The sequence below is a fragment of the Lissotriton helveticus genome, chromosome 2_1, assembly GCF_964261635.1.
Source record: "Lissotriton helveticus chromosome 2_1, aLisHel1.1, whole genome shotgun sequence".
NCBI classification, from domain to species: Eukaryota; Metazoa; Chordata; class Amphibia; order Caudata; family Salamandridae; genus Lissotriton; species Lissotriton helveticus.
Window position 1 is genome coordinate 2,052,249,710 of NC_136059.1, and position 17,611 is coordinate 2,052,267,320.

Genomic DNA, 17,611 nt, shown 5'->3' on the forward strand with positions numbered 1-17,611 from the left:
GTGTTGGGTGCTCCAGGAGTGGTTGTAGGTCCCTGATCAAGTCCTTGATGGTTTGGGGATGTAGCCTGTACCTCTGCAGTATTTCAGGCTCTGTCAGTTGGAACAGTGTTATCCTCTGCCTGTAAACTTGTTCCTCCCTTTGCCATTCTCTCTCTCCTGCTGCCTGTAGTCTTTGCCGTCTTGCTATGACGTAAAAAGCCGCCATTATGGTTCCAGAGGTGCATTTTGGGTCTCTTTTTATGGTCCTCCCCTGGTTACCACCTGCATTCAATCCATGGTAAATACCAACTCTTAAATACCGAATTTCAGCAAATTCGGTATTTTTGGGCTTTCCTACATCTCCATGGCCTGTTTTTACCGTTTCTTATTTACCGATTCGGAAAATAAGAATTCGGTATATTAGAATTCGGTAGATTCCGCCTCGGTAATTTACCGATTCATATTTACCGAGTCGGTATTATTCCGACTCATATTTACCGAGTCGGTATTATGCCGACTCGTATTTTCCGAATCGGTAAATATTGGGCTCCTACATCTCATTTCATGGTTACCGGTCGGTAACGGCCGATTTTACCGATTTTCGGCCGTTACCGACCGGTAAATGCCTACCTACATCTGGCCCTAAATGTGTATAACAGGTCACCATTGATAATCACAATGCATACATTCCAAACCCAAGCAAGTAGCAAAGGGTTGGGGGTGCCAAAGTGGTGCTCCCCTTCCTTGTGACCATCGAGGTTATGCACAAATGCATTGCAAACCTCCTCCCGTTGCATAGCATAACATTCGAATCACCCGCTGATTGCAGGTGGTAACCACTCGCAATATAAAAGCTGTCAGTTTCTAGCATCTTATCGTCTGTGTGTCCAGGCTACCGGCAATGGGAGTAAGAAGCACTTTTGTGCTGCCCCTGATAACCTATTCACAATGTGCCAATTATCTGTGGCATTGTGAACCTTGGCTTTTAAAGGACAGGGCATACAAAGGTAGAACATACAAGTTTCTGCCTCACCATTGAAAACTGCGTGCAATGTGATGCAGAGCTGCCCTGCGTCCTGATACATTATCCGGGTTGGTGAAGCATGCTTCACTGTGCACAAGGATGAAGTAAGGTTTCCTTGGCTCTAAATGGGCTACGGCTACTTACAGCGTAAAAACGTTTTTCTTTTAGCAGGCTCTTTATGAATTAGATCCATCCATGTGAAGAATTAATCAATATTATAAATTCTAAATGTATGATCTTTTATCTCATGCACACCACAAACTTTAAACAGGACTCATGCACTTCCTTATTTCAGTCCTTTCCGCAATTAAACTTTCCCACTGTTAAAACATAGACTTTCCCATCGTCAATAACAGATAATAGAAAAAGGCAGTATTTAAACAGTTGCAATATTGGCTTTGGATTTAGCTTGTCAAATTAACGCATTAACTAAGAATGGGATTAGGGTGGATTCCTGCGAGAAAATAGATGCAAGAACAAACTGAACCAGAATGAGATACCAAATTGTGAGGACATTCACACACCCATAAGGTTTTTTCCCCACTTTTTTTTTAATTAGAACTATTGAAATTTGTGTTGGAAAAAAACTCAGCATGACAAAATTTCACACCTAACAAAGGGCAAAAGCACTTGGTACTAGAGCAGTGATGGAGCAAGGTTTCACATGTAAAGTGACTTACTCGTACTCAACCATCTCGAAAATAATATTAATGTACTAACTAACATGGTATGTCTTATTAATATTGCATTACACAACATATTAGGCATCTACGGGAAGCTTGACAATGTGCTTTTACTAACTACAATCTGCTTGCATTAAAATATCTGCTGCTACACAGGATTTTCTACTGCGCATGTGTCTGTCATGCTCAAGTGACATGCTTGGTGGGAAAACTTTGCTTCTACGCAATGGAACTAAGATGGCTGTTATGTGTCCTAACGTGCAAGAAGCTTGCATTGCTGTTTTTGCTAAGCTGTTTGTTTTCGCTAAATATATAACGCAATAGTTAAAATAAAATAATGGGAATTGAGTAGAAAGAAGTGGTATACAGTGCATTCATTTATTCTGTGTCTCTAAAACTGTTCCTTTTCTATTTTTAAATGTTATGAATTATGGGCCTAAATACTCTGCTGAACTCCATCTTTGGAGAAACTGCGTCTGTGCGACAAAAGTCCTGAGCCACTGAAGCTGTAGCCTTGAACTCAAGCCAATAAGGCATGGATGGTAAGAACTATGAGAAGAGTGAACTCCTTCCCCTGCTGGAGGAAGCTGAACTGAATAAAATGTTGTTTATATCTTATTCTTATATTTCACTACCTGGCAGAATAAAAGTACATGGGAAGATAAAGTAATGGGGGGGAAACATTATAAATGTATGATTGACAAGTTACCTCATCGTAATATGAAGTGATGATTACTCCTCGTTCTTTGTCCAATAAAATTGTGGAATTCACACATTTGCAACATTTGGGGGTGGTACACTGACCTGAAAAATAGTATAACTAGGGTGGGCTTAGCCAGTTAGTTTGTCCGACTTGTCCGAATAGCTGACCTGTCACTGACCCAAAGCACTCATTAGGTGATCGGGAGCAGAACTGCTGGCATAGCACTCTATCAGAAGATTTGATAACCCAATCGGGTTTATGGGAAGGAGATTGATGACCCAATCGTGGTTCGACTGTTAGCTGCAGAGAGGGTTTACAACGCTGGTGTTTTGAACTTTAGCTGTGGTGCTGGTCTGAGCCTGTGGTGATCCTGTCCTAATCCAATTTGGTCCGTAACCTGTTCCGAATCTGATTCTGGCTTGCACCTGTTCCTTCTCGCTGGCACCTGTACTTTGGGATTCTTATTCTTTGACTCAACCCATTGCCAGAGTTGGTCACCACACCATTCTATGTAACTATAAAGTGTGGGTTTGCCATTATATTGTTTTCCCTTTTCTCTACCCACCCTTTATCTAAATTTCTAATAATATTTTCTCTCCAAATCATTTGCATATGTTCATGTTTTAAATCTGCATCGCGCTAAATAGAATAAGAAATCAATTTTGTTCATGGTTTCAAAACTTTCCAAAGAAATTTTCTTAGATAAAAGAACTTAAACTTTACCCGAGTTTGTAGTTATTTATGAAATGCTAAATTATATTTTTCTACCTATTTTTTTGCTAACTTCCTTGATCCTTTAGGTCTATAGGTAACAGTGACTTGGATTGGTAAGACAAAATGGTATAGATCCTGAATGGTAAAATCCCAATTGATTGAGTGTAGGTTTGCCTGTTTAATGTATATTTAGATATATGGGCCCAGGTGAGTATGTTGAGCAAGTGAGCCCGCACTCTATCAGCAGTATCCCCCATTGAGGTGAAGAATGTGGTAATCCTGTACTCAGTAAAGAGTGCACACTGCGGACTGATAAGTGACTGGGGGCCATATTACCAAGAAAGGGCGATACATTATCGCCGCTTTTATCGGCAGGAAACTGCAGCAAAAGAAGCGATAATGGGCTTGATAATATGCCCTTGTGAATTCCCATAGAAGACCAGGTTAACACCAGAACCTGGGCTTCTACGGGAATTCACAAGGGCATATTACGAAGCCCATTATCGCCGCTTTAGCGGCAGTTTCCTGCCGATAAAAGCGCCGATAATGTATCGCCCTTTCTTGATAATATGGCCCAGGGTGTGTAATATCACTTACCAAGAGGCCCTGGTACTTGTAATGAAAACTGTGGCCTTCCTTCCAAGGGCATTGCGTTTATCAATATATTATTCCAGTCCCAGCGTTAATGTTAACGGTGTTTTCAGTAATTTCGAGATGCAGAATTGCATGACTATTGCAAGGACATCAGGGTCACTGTACCAACGTCTTCACGTCTTTCCCCTTTCTGGGATACTTTTTGAAGCCAAAATGTCCGTTTGTTGCTAACATAAGAAATGCGACGTTTTCACATTACTTATAATCTGCTTCCACATTTATCAAGAGCGATCATTGCCCTTCGATGACCAAAAAGGACTCTTAAAGCTTGTGGCGATATTCAGATTGCTACAGTCCGCATTCTTATGCTAAGGCGCGTTGCCCTTGGCTTTCATTCAAATGCCTGTACGCACACAAATAGTATTGTTATCTTTGTGTCATCTTCATGACTTCAGTCTGGAGCGCTCAGCACTTACCTGTCACTACTCCTGGTATCATAGAACCCCCTGCAGTTCTAATGCTATTTTGTGGCAAACGCGCTCGTTGAAATTACACTCCATGTCTACCAGGGCCCTTGTAATCATAATTGACAGTCGTGGGTTGCTTAGCTGCTGCAGCAGTCACGCAACACAAAGGATGAGCTTGCACATTACATGTGTTGTTACGCAACTGCAAGAGGATGGCTGGTGACTCGTGAAGACTGCAGAGAAAACGACTGAAAGAAGACGAGCAACTCTCCCATCACCCGTAGCTCGGTGTTTAGTATTCCACTGGGGAGGTGATGTGTCGCTGTCATTCCTAGTTTATGTTACAGAGCTGTCACTGCGCCCGAACCCTTCTGCACAAGATGGCGTGCTGGTAAAGCCCGCAGCACTTGAAGGAAGGCGGTGCTTGCAGACAGACGTCTTTATTTAAGCAGTTCTGTCACATCCATTTCACAGGCGCGCAGCCGCCCTGTATTTTAGGCTCCTTGCTCTGCGGGGTCGCGTGAAGAGCTGCCTCAATTTAAATGTATTTTTGGATTCTGGTCGGGTCGTGCTGAAATCATTCTTGGATGATTTCGTACTATAACTGTCTAGCAAAATGCAGAGGTATATTTGGACATTTTCAGGTAAAATTAGAAATGGATATGCGAAGCAAGGTCGTAGCCAGACCAATGCAAACACGAGGGCTTTCATCGTGAGGAGACTGCATCTGCTGAACGTATGTGTTTTATGAATGCCATCATAAATCTTTTGTAGGCAGCCTGCTTTATTTACTTATTTCATTAACATTTATTATGCTGTGAATCACTAAACAAATGGGGCGGCTTCTGTTAAACTGATGTAGACAGCCTGTCAATAGGGACCGTTTTTCCTGACCTCTTTTTCATTCTTTGTTTTATTCGCCTACGGGATGGCTCTTGGGCACAAATTAAAATATCATCGGTGTACCAATGTGTATTTTCTGGTCAGTGTGTTTTAATTTTGGTAATCTGTAAAGAAAAAAAGTCAAATTTAAAGTAACAAAATGAACAGAGTTGTTTGGAAAATAATCTACTCGTATGTTCATAAGGCAATGGATTACTTGACAATCCTGTTAGCAGTAGTATAGCAGTGCTCGGAAAGAGTAGTCCTCTCACACAAAGGGCTGTACAGTGCATTTATTCTCACAGACGTAGCTTTAAAGGTTTTTTTGTTAGATCAAGTGAAAAGGGATTTACAATATAAAGAAAGTGGGCATTGTTCGTGAACCAGTCCCTTGCTGTGCACTCCAGGTTATGAGATGTGGAAACACTGAACTAGGGACATTAAGTCAGCTTTGATTCCGTTGTTCAGGAACCCATACAGGATGGGATTCAGACAGCAGGACATCATGCCCAGCAGATGGCAGATACAGAACACTAATTTGAAATGTCGATTGGAAATGAGGTTGGCATTAAAATCCGTCACAAGGTGGAAAAGATAAAGTGGCATCCAGCTGATAGCGAAAACCAAGATCAGCACTGTCAGCCTGCAGAAAACTCTCCGCGATCTCTTCTTAATGCGCGTGATGGACTTGGACACAGAAATCATGTTTTGCAACTCGCAGTTTTCTTCTGGTTTCATATCAAAGCATATTGGAACTCCAGGTAAGAAGACACTGGAGGGCATTGCCTGGCTTCTATCTGTAGTTGAGGTTTCGGGAACCTCGCCATAATGACTCTCTTGATGGCGCCTTGCATTGGCCGGAACCACGCTTGCAGATTTTTTACTATACCTTCTTCTGTGTTTCCTTACAAAAGTGTAACTCCACCTGCTGTGGCTGCTGGACATCTCAATTTGGGGCTGGTTGTTCTTTGGCTGTTGAAGAGTTAAATTAATCATCTCATTTTCTTCACATCTGTTGTCTCTGCTTGGCATCCTAGAGCTTATGCTCCGGCAGACACTGGTGTGGCTAACGGTCAGGCAGACCAAAGGCAAAATGTACTGCACAATCAACAATGACATGGTGAAGGCAATTCTGTAGGACCCAGAAGGCCAAGACTCAATGCACAAATATCTGTCCTTTAATGGCTCCAAATTAATTGTCTCGCTCAGGTCGATCATCTTGTGAAAGACTGGCAATGGAGAACAAATGGTGAAGCCCAGAGTCCAAACAGTGGCTATTAAGAAGTATCCGTGGTTTGCCGTGAGGGTAGTAGACAGCGGGTGCTTGATCATGTAATAACGAACCATGGCAATGGACATTAACATGAGAGTAGAAATCAGAACAGAAACACATTGCAAGAAAGGGACCACATGGCACAGGATTTCACCAAAGATCCACTGATCGAGTAGGACATATGTCAGTGTGAAAGGGGAACAGAATAGCACAACGAGAATGTCAGAAAAGGCCAGGTTCCCAATGAGAAAGTTTATGATTGTTTTCTGTTTGCGCTTCCGAAACAGAGCAAAAAGGATGAGAAGATTCCCCATGAAGCCGAGAAGACTGACAAAGGTGTACAAGCCGATGATAAAGTATCTTATGTCATCCACACTGCTGTTGTAGTCGTCCCAAGAAGGGAAGCTTGAGCTTGTTGAAGTTGCTGTGTTGTTGTCCTCTTTGTTATTTGTTCTGTTGTCATCGTCCTTGCGCTCGGAATCCATATTTGTGTCCTGTTTAAAAGAAGAAATGTGAAGATCATTAATGGGCATAGGAGACTATCGCTCACAATTAATCATAATCAATACCAACTGTGTACTGTTGCATTTCACATCACAGTATTGTAGTGTTGGGCACTAGGCCCTCATTACGTAGATCAATGAGACACAGACACCAGGATAGTGGTGAAATGGCCTCTAGCATGTGCGCTCGGCCCCCTTTATTGACCGGGTCACCTGACTCGTGACGCCGGTGGTGGGTGGGTGTATAGTGTGGATTACAGGTTGCAGAAAGACTAGAACGTGTCCAGCAGGACACTACATTCCTCCCAAACTTTAACAAAAATTAAGGGAACAAAGTCTGAACCTGCGGCAGAAAATAAACACATAATATACTGTTGTCACAATTTTCCAAAAGTTCTTCAGCTGCTTGACGTATGACGACGGTGGAAATTTGCAGCTGGAACTACTAGTTCACATGGGCATGACGTCCTGGTGCTCCGCGGATGTGCCCTTCTGGACTCTCAGCTTCGCTCTGGGGGTGGCGACAACCAGCTGACAAGATGGTATATTGGATGGATGTTGTTTTCTACCATTCAGTCCTAGTTTCTTTAGTGTAGGCAGCGTAGCTTCTCTTTGCAAAGGAGGGAGTAGCTGAAAGACATCCCTCTCACTAGGACGCCCCTCTCGCGGGTATTCTTCTGCCACAAGATATTCGGAGGCCCTCTTCATCAGGTTTACACTGGGCCGGGTGTTCTCCGCAGCTTTGCTCCAACTCCACAGTCTGCGCATGAATGGAGGAGACGATGAGAGTGTCACCACAAAGTCCGTAGCTCCACCTGGAGGGTGGTTGTTTGACTCCTGTCTTTGCGCACAAGTTCCTCTTCTTCCCAGGACGTGCAGGGTAGACGGCGATGGATCCATCTCTCTTGTCAGGACCCTCTGCCACCGGTGTCCCTGAGGCCTTTGCCCCTTGGATATCCACGGGCTGGTGTGGAGTGGACAGTTCTCCTTCTGCCAGGACATCTGGGTGCTCTCCCCATCAAGACTTCTGCTCAATCCCAAAGGAGGGTGTTGTCAATGGTCCAGCCTGTTAATTCCTGCAGCCGACAGGTTGTCAGAAGACTTGTAAGTAGATGCCTGTTCTTCTCCCCGTGCCACCGATATTCTCCTGGACAAGTATGTCACTGTGCTCGATGTTGTGGCTCGTGTCACCTCTTCTTCTGGTGTGTGGGTTAACCTGCCACACCTCTCCGCATCTTCCTGGACATTGTTGTTTCCGATGGTGTTATGCCATTAGACTCATTTCTTCTTTCCACTTCTTCTTCGAGGCGTTGTGCCACTCGTTTTTCCATCTCCCTGGATGTTGTTGTTTCTGGTGGCACTATGCCCTTTGATTCCTTTCTTCTTTTCTTTTCTTCCTTGCGACGTGGTCCTGTCATCTTGCTGCTCTTGTCCTCCTGACTAGGCTTCTCCGAGCGGCGTGCACTCCGTCCGTTTTCTTCTGGTCTTGTCCTTGCTATGGGACACTGTCTTCTTTGTACTTTGTGACTGGACCGGTCGCCGCGACCTTCTCCCTTTGACTGTTTTACTTCTGGTTCTTGACGGGTGTCGCGTCCATCTTCTTCTGGTCCTCCTCGTGGATCTCTTGTGGGTCCTCTTCCGGACATCCGCTCCACGGACTTCTTCTTCCCTCTGATCAGACCTCCTGCCAGGTCTCTCATCGTAAGCGACCCTCGTTCTGGTAGGATCCTTCTTTTCTTCCTGGGCAATCATCTGGCTTTATCTTCCTTGCGACCAGACTGGGTGGTTGGCTCTCTCTCCTTTGCGACCAGACTGGGTGGTCGGCTTTCTTCTCCTTGTGACCAGGCTGTGTGGCCGGCTTTCTTCTCCTTGTGACCAGACTGGGTGGCCGGCTTTCTTCTCCTTGCGACCAGGCTGGGGGGCCGGCTTTCTTCTCCTTGCACTAGGCTGGTTGGCCGGCTTTCTTCTCCTTGCGACCAGGCTTGGTGGCTAGCTTTCTTCTCCTTGCGGCCAGACGGGGTGGTCGGCTTCTTTTCCCTGGAGACCAGACTGGGTGGTCGGCTTCTCCTGGTGAGTCTTCATGGTCCCGGTGATTTGGGTGGTCACTGTTCTTTTCAGTTGCGATGCTTTTGATTTGGCGTGCTTTTGTCCGCGCTCTTCGGGTGCTTCACTGTGTCCGGAGGGTTACGCCACTGCTCCTGTGACTTTCGCTGGCGTTGTCACGCCATTCTTCGTGCGTGCTGCACTTCCTCCCGTCCTCGTGGACTTGCTGCGTTTCTGTGTGGGGGTACAGGCTTTGGTGTCTGTGTTGTGCTTCAGGAGGGTTGCGTCACCGCTCCGTTGACTGTTCCTGGTCTTTTCTTTTTGTGCACTGATGGCTGCGATCCTTGACTTCCTGGGGCACACTTGCTGCGCGTTCTCTTGAGTGTTCTTTGTGGAGTTCCTGCACTCCTGGCGTGTTTCTTGCACCTCCCATTTGCTATGATTTGGCGCCACTTCTAGCATGGTGAGTTTCTTGTGCGTTCACCTTTGTGCTTGGCAGCTCTCACTGTTCCCTAGCGTTGGCCTTTCTCCACCATCTGGCTGGTGCTTGGCTGCTTCTCTTGACTAGTCATGGCATTAGTTTCAGGCAGGGGTGAGCATGTCCCTGTCGCTACCTTCACGTGCTCCTAATGCTTAGCTGCGCAGTTGCCTGGTGTGGAGTTCTTGAGTGTCCCTCGCTTGTCCAGTGTTACTGCTTGTGGTTTTCCTGCGCGTTCCTCTAGTGCCTTGGGTTGCTGCACTCCTGGTGCATTCTTTGAGCTTCTGGCGCAAGCCTGCGCCGTCCCCCTTTTGTCACCACAAGGATGTGTGGTGACTTTGTGTCATTCGGGCGTGGCAGTGTTTTGTTGGGTGTGGCAGGCTGTGCAGTCTCTGTGCTGCTGTGCACTTGCCTTGTTCAAAGGGCGCTTCGTAGCCTGTCCTCTGCTGGGAGTCTGCTTTGCTTTGGCTTGTTTTTTTCTTTTCCTGTAGTTTTCCAGCCACAGGCAGTAGCACGAAACGGCCCCTATATGGCAGTGTTGCTGCAATGTTCTTTTTGTTTCGTCATTTCAGATGAGGGTGGCCTGCGTGTTGCTCCTTTGCAGGGTGAGGGGCCTCGTGGTGAGTGTGGGTGGGCTCCGCTTCATGCACTGAATGCACTGGGGCTGTGCGCTAATCGGCAGTTGTGTTCCCTGCCTACCCCTCTCTCATTGTGTTGTTGCTTGCCGGAGGCTGCCACTCTCCAGTTCCGACCGCAGCGTGTGGGCTCTGCTTTAACCTGTTCGTGCCCTGCAGCTCTCCACACGCTGCGGGCACTCTCTTGAGGCACTTTCGCCCCGCTGCCGCAGCTGCCTTAGTAACACCCTGCGCGGCGGGGCAGGAGTCGGTGCTGGCAGGCACACGGGGTGGGCTCCCGGTCACCTCGTCCCTTCAGTCGGCTGGCTTCTTCGACCGATGCGGGTGGACTCTGCTCGGCGCTCACTTCCTTGGGACACTGCGCATGCCCTCGTCATGGGCACAGCAGGTGTGGGGTGGGCTCCCGCTGAGGTTGCACTCCGTCAGGGCATTCGGCGCTACCTAGCGAGGCTCACTCACCCCGCTGCCGCAGTCTCTCATCTCACACGCAGCGGGGCAGGGGTCGCTGCTGGCAGGCCGAGGGTGGGCTCCGCTGGCCTTGCTATATTTGTGGGCCATCCCTGGTGCACCAGCTCACCTCCGGCCTGCGCGCCTCACTTCAGCGGGGGTCACTCTTGTTGCGGCCGACGCGGGTGGGCTCCGGTCGGTCCGCTTTCTCCTGGGCACTTCTCTGCGGGCCCATACGGTGTGGGGTAGGCTCCCGATCACCTCGGGTCACGCATCCCCATGGGGCTCAGTTGCGGCTGGCACAGGTGGGCTCTGGTCGGTCCGCACTTCGCCGCTCCGGCTTGAGAGGTGCGGGGAAGGCTCCCGGTCAACCTCTCATTATCATCCAGGCCCAGGGCTCGCCACACGCCCCGTGGGCCTCTCGGCGTCTGGCGCCGATTCCCAGGGGGTGCCCTCTAGGCGGGCAGCTCTCTCCCCCTTTTTCCTCCACCGACAGGCAGTGGCTACACACGCGGGAAAGATCCGCCTCGTCGCCAATATAGTGTTGTGCATAAGGCCCTCATTACGTAGATCAATGAGACACAGACACCAGGATAGTGGGCTGGTGAAATGGCCTCGAGCACGTGCGCTCGGCCCCCTTTATTGACCGGGTCACCTGACTCGTGACGTCGCTTTTGGGTGGGTGTATAGTGTGGGTTACAGGTTGCAGAAAGACTAGAACGTGTCCAGCAGGACACTACAGGTATAACATTTCTTTTCAAAAAGCATGGCTTCCAATGCTCTGCCGGACACCCACATTACCTACAGTCACGTGCAAGTATCTACACTAACTATGTAACAAGTGCACAAACAATTCCCCTTTTGAAAATCTATTTTTTATTAATTCAATAGGCAATCAGGTTGATCATGTTAGCCAATAATCAGGTGAGCCATAACTTAAACAAAAAAAAATCCAACTTATTTAAATTTATTCCAACCTTTTTGGAGTAGATTTCCGTGTGAGAATTGGGAGGTAAAATCATTGGAAAAGTTATGAACTTGTGGGTGATCGCTTCCTTTCAAATGGTGACCACTATTCATCCTGTGGAAGCATTCCTGTTCTCACGATTGCCCTTAATCTTAGCACAACTGGAAGATATACCAAACAGGAATATTTTACATGTTTTTAAACTATATCCAGCCGTGGCCGGCAGTGGGAGTACCTGCAGGGCGGTGACGTGGGGAGGGGCAGGGTAGGGGGTCGTAATGTATGGATTACGGAGCTTCCCAGGTGTGTAAACATTTAAATAAATAAAACAAATTTTGTTGAGTGCACTGCATCCCCAAATGCGATGCAGCGCTCGCAATGAAATTCGTTTTATTTATTTAAATGTTTACTTACCTGTAAAACTCCGTAATCCATACATTACTTCCCCCCACCCTGCCCCTCCCCCTCCCCACGTCACCCCCCTGCAGGTACTCCCACTGCCGGCAGTGGCTGACTATATCTATGTGTATAAATGTTCACACATCCTAATGTTATCAGTTAAGATCCCTGTAATTAACCCTGCATTGTTCTTTTTTTCTCATTTAAGATGAACCCTAGTTCACCAGTAAAAATCCAAGCTTAAATTGAGTACTCCGAATTCCAACTTAAGAACAGGCCCATTTTTGAATCAATTTCAGAATACCGACTTTAAGATATTGGGCAAGTGATTGTTTATATATATATCAGATGGATTTCTTTGTTGTTTACGTTAAAATGAAGCTCTGTTTTTTGATGCCAATAAAGCTAACGCAATAACATTATTACATTGTGATCTTGGTTCATTTCTCACATGTGGACAGAGGTAAGAATGCTCAGATGAAATTGTAATTACACATGGGAAATTTGATAATTTTTCTAGTATTGAATACTTGAAATTTGCAAATTCAAAAATCCGGCAATTTTGTGTTAGGTTTTGCTTGGGACCAATGGGCTCAAGCAGAACATTTCTCTTGAAAGGAATTTTCTGCTCAAAATAGTCTCTTGTCAGTATATCATATGACTTTTATTTATATAACGTATGCCCTTATATGAAAAGTTAATGCAACATACCACACAACAAGTATAATTAAAGAGGGTCCGAGAGTCCTAAATGGGTTCAATCCCCCTAATTCTAATATTCAAAAAACAAATTGGAATCCATAGGACTAAAAGAAGGGGTATTAAACATATACCTCTAGAGCTAAATTTAGAGGCTATCACAACTCTCTATGAGCGGGACCTCAAACACAACTTGAGCTGGTGCCGAGTGAGGTGAGGCTTACCCCTTGAGAAGTAATGGTAAGCTTCTGTTAATAATATAAAATATTAGTAAAATATTTAATGTGAGCTGTATTGACGTATAATAACATTAGAAGGCAATGATATACAAAGAGATGTTATGTTTATTTTCCCTAGATGCAGTCCAGCCATCATGCTTACAACAAGGTTTTGAACACGAATATAACATCCATATTACTGTATGTATGATTTCTTTTTGCTCGATTGTGATTGTAGTGACAAGATAACTATAGGTCCTGAAGAAAGCCAGGGAGAATATTCCTATGTGGCTGAAACATGTCGACCGTGGGAACAGTGATTAATTCCAAACTGTTCCGCATCTTTTTCTCACTTTCACATTGATTTTAATAGGAAAACTATGAGAGATTTCTAGGATTAGCAGCAGAGAGGGCAGTATACTATCTCATTGGTATATCCTTTTTCAGCACTTCTTTGCACAGTATTGTTTGCACTGCACATTAGAGATTACCTCAAAATCACCCATTTTCTAAACACAATTCCATCTGTTTTTCCTTCTGTAAGAATCGCACAGAAGGATACAGCTCTCTTTCTGTTCTCTCTGATAACCAAGAGAGGCAGCAGAGGGCTGTCTGGGACCCCAGATGATGACACTGGGCACATGGTTGTGTATTGATGGGACACCAATTATCCTGAGGCGATTTTGAGTATTGTCTCTTTGCTTCTCTTTTGCTTTCTACTTTATTATACACTCGGCAACATAGAGAGTTGTGAGAGCCTCTATATTTAGCTCTAGAGGTATATGTTTAATACCCCTTCTTGTAGTCCTATGGATTCCAATTCATTCCACAACAGCCTTGATTTTTAAGCATCAAATAGCAACCATTAGAGAGCAATCTGAAAACTGGATGAATCACTGCCACCGGGGAACCTTTCAGGTAACAGGGAAAGTTTGCCAAAGACGCATTACAAGCCACATGAAGCCCGATGCTCTTGCAGACTCAGGACCCACTTAAAGTGTTCTCACAGTCAGAATCCCAGAGAAAGATTTGAGTTTCCCGATTTCTTCATCGAAACTTGAAAGGCCGAACCCAATACTCATGTAGAAACCATTCCCCTACTGCTTCATACCTGCCTACTTGATGGTGTTGTAAACAATATCGGAAGTGTAATGTCGAAATATACCCATGGATTATCCAAACTGCAGACAGCATTTCTATAGCGATGAAAGGTAACTTCTCTCATTATTGAATGTCTAACATGGTGCAAACAAGATGGCACATGCCAAGAAAGTAGTGTTTAAAGTGCCTAGCTTAATAGCATAATAGACCTATCTATGTTGTAATGCGGACATATCTTGTTGTATAATCTACTGCAGATGACACAAAGTTACCCAAAGAGTATATTCTAGATAATACGGTGGTCATATTATTGTCAACCACTGCCAAAGCCTTTTCTAAATTAGCCCTGTCCATTTTTTTGCAGTCTTTCACCAGCATCCTGCTAAGAAACTTTCCATGATTTGTTGTATATGCCATACAAGAAGCTCTTTTGACGTGGCTTCCAGGGACCTAATAGAACATCCCTGAGAAGTGTTGTTCCACCTGAGACAGTGGACAATCAAGGCACAACCTCCCAACACTGTATGTTGTCACCACCCCCAAATGTTCAGACTGCACATAACACATGTCAGAATATTGAAACCCCTTGGTGTTGCCCAGGAATCGTGCCTGACACCCATTAGTGTCCAGTTGCCAAAATAAATAGCCCTTCCAATTGGGGTCAAGTAAATTGCATGTGATATTATGCAGCATGGCATTTAATGTATACTCACTGTAGTGTGTACATTGTTGCCAATTTTCAAAACTTAGAAATAGGACAGTTCATGGTGTGTTCAAATCTCTCATCTCGAATATTCCAAGACATCTTGTTTATTGCGCAGTATTGTTCAGGAAAATCATTTGTTTTGGTATCAGGTATGCTCTAAATAAAGGCTCATTTTCCTGAACCTGCCAGTATCTAGTCCCCCAACAGATTTTATATCTATGGTGTCCAGATAGAAGTCAAAACCCTTTATAGACAGCTGGAAAACAAAAAGCAGCAGAATATATCAGATTGGTGTCAGTCAGCAATTTTTCTTTGCAGGTGTTGGTGCAAGTCTATAAAAATATGAGGCTGGGTCAGCTGGATCTTAATCAGAAAAATAAGCAAGCTTCTGTGCAAATATGTGTGAACTACCATGTGGGGTATAGGGCATTGTTCCCCTTGAGTGTAATTGTAAAGAGCACATGGAAAACTTGCTTTATGTAGGAAATGATGGCCTTAATGTTGAAAACAGAACATGTCATCATAATTTGATGTGTCATCATACAATTCATCAGAGGAAAATACAGTTGAGTGTTTTAGATTTTCTAGCAATTTATGCACTGTATTAATGTCCCAATCACCAAAAACAGTACTTGGGGTAAATACATCATTCAAAGAAACTTTGAACAAATAAGGAATTTGTAAGAGTTTAGTGGGACCATACTCATCATACGATACCATATCCCAAGCAGTCCCCTTGGGAATTTGACCTGCTGAAATGTTCACCAGGGAAAGATCTTTCCGTTCATAGTTCACAGTTTGAGAACCAAGTTCACCAGATGTATTGCAGAGAGTTTTGGAAGAAAATGCCCATTTAAAAGCAGGAAAAAGACTGTCACTAAACCAATCCAGAGGATCAGGAAAAGTAACCCGATTGTAATACAAAAATGTTAGCAGGGAGAAAAAAATATGTCCTTTTCATCCAAAGATAAAAAACAAACACTTTCAGCCCAAAAAGGAGAGGTGGTGGTGGTGACAGTGGATCAGTAGAATCCGATGAGAAGTTATCAAAGTCAATGAAATGGCTAGAGGCAGTCCAATCAATCTTTGGCAGCTCAGCAGGTTTTGTAGAACTGGGAGATGACTTGAACTGTGGTAAATTGATGCAGACTATGTTCTTGACGGTCTTCAAATTGAAATCTGAGTTTCTGTGCTAGTTGACGGTACAGTTGTCATGGGTAAAACAGGCAGAATATATACTTTGTTGTTGCTGATTATTGTCTCTCCTCGGAGAGAGGATGCTTTTTCAGTTATGAAATCTTCTATCTGAACTTCATGTACAATAGAGAGAGGAGGCAGGTATCTACCCAGGAGCCCACATGACTTATGCTTTAGAATCGATCACATAGTGTGGTTGATCAGATCAATGGAGACAAATCTTTTGTCTTTGTGACCAGCAAGGGCTGGTAGAAGTACGGTAGTGCTGACAGCAAGGTCAGGTACAGGTGCTTTATAGGATGGACCAATTTCTTTTACACAACGTTCTCCCTGAACAGATCCCCAACCTTCAGGATCCAGCCTGGCCTCACCAGCACTTCCTTAACTTCTCCAGTGATGGTATGTTTTACTTCGGCGTTGCTTTGTTCGTCCTTGAAACTGTTCAGTTGTTGTAAAACAGCCAAACATTCATTCATGTCAAATGGTGTTTCTGCCACCACTGTGCTGGGATTATTGAGGTCTGAACCCACATGTTTACCCCAAACAGGATTTCATAGGGAGTCTGACCACCAAGGGATTTTCTCAGCATGTTGTTGAGTGCCCTCTGGAGTCCATACAGGTGATAAACTGAACTACGAACTGAGCCTAGTACCCTTGCTGTGAAATACTGATTTAAGTCAAGGTTTTTCCTCTCCACTACTGAATTTCCCTCAAGATGAGAGAGGGAGGACCAACACAAGGTCATACCGAAACTTCCCATGGCCTCTTTGTAAGCTCAAGAGCTGAACGCCAGACCCTAGTTGGAGTGTAAAATGGCAATTGTGTATGTCTCGAGAAAGACACACAGATCCTTTAAAACAGTCGGGAGTGAGCTGATCACTGTGGCCATACCCACAGGAACTGAGTGTCAGGAACCCGGCCTTGTGGGCCGCCGTCCGCGCAATGCGTGAGAAACGGCAACCAAAACAATGTCGAACTACAATCTCCAGAGGGCTCTGGGGCACATAGCGCGTGACGTCAGACGCGCAGATCAGGAAATTTAAACCAGGAACCCGGCAGGAACAGTGCCGATAATTCTGCCGAGAGAGAGTCTGTTCGTGGAGCGGCTCTTGTCTGGAGACCAACGCTACTGTGAGTAGACTTCTGTGTGTGTGTTCGCCGGCTGGTGACACACGACCCCACGCCTCACGAGACTACGGGTGAGCCCGTTTTTTGATGCGCACACGGCTGTGTGTGATCCTTGTGACGGTTGATGACCTGTGTTTGTTTTCCCCGTTTTCCTGAAGAGAAAAGCGGCTGCTTTCTCATGCGGGGAAAACGGTGATTGAAACAGGACAGTCGGGTATTTAAATGGGCCATGTAATCCAATGGTGGTAATTGGATAATTTGCTTAGGAGTTTGGTGGGGGCATAAACCACCTTGTTACAAGAAAGAGACAGACTTGCAGTTAACCGGAGATTGCAGTGCGTATGCACTATTAAAGTCGGACTTGTACATATTTGAACTGTGAATGCAGCGTTACACCGGAATTTGAAGGTGTCTGGAACCTATGAATCATTTCAAGTGTGTTGATTTGAAGACAACCTGTTTTTTGCTTTCTATTACAATACAGGAGAGAACAAAGGGGGGTACCTAAGTATGATGGAAGAAATGGCTTACAGCATAGCGTTCGCATATAAGTGGTAGGTGTGGTTCAGGATCAGCTTAAGCTCTGTATCCAAATGTTCTAAGTCTTATGTTTAATTTCTTGCTCCTTAGAATCAATCCCCGCCATTGACAGGACCTCTCCTGTATTTCAAGCCTGTGTATTTTTCTTTACAGGTATGCTGTTGTTTTGTTAACAATAACTGGGTGTTCAGTATTAATTGTATTACCTGCTAGTTTCAGATAGGGAGGGGT

At 45.0% G+C, this 17,611-nt stretch overlaps 1 protein-coding gene across 1 annotated transcript in view; it reads right to left on the minus strand.

Moving 5' to 3' along the window:
* Positions 1-5,334: 5,334 nt before the first annotated feature.
* The window catches only part of NPY5R (neuropeptide Y receptor Y5), a 52,455-nt gene continuing 40,178 nt past the window's right edge, over positions 5,335-17,611 (minus strand). The window contains exon 2 of the mRNA XM_078677667.1: positions 5,335-6,813. Within this exon, the coding sequence (XP_078533793.1) occupies positions 5,455-6,804 (1,350 nt within the window). The 5' untranslated portion in view covers positions 6,805-6,813 and the 3' untranslated portion in view covers positions 5,335-5,454. The remainder of the gene's footprint in view (positions 6,814-17,611) is intronic.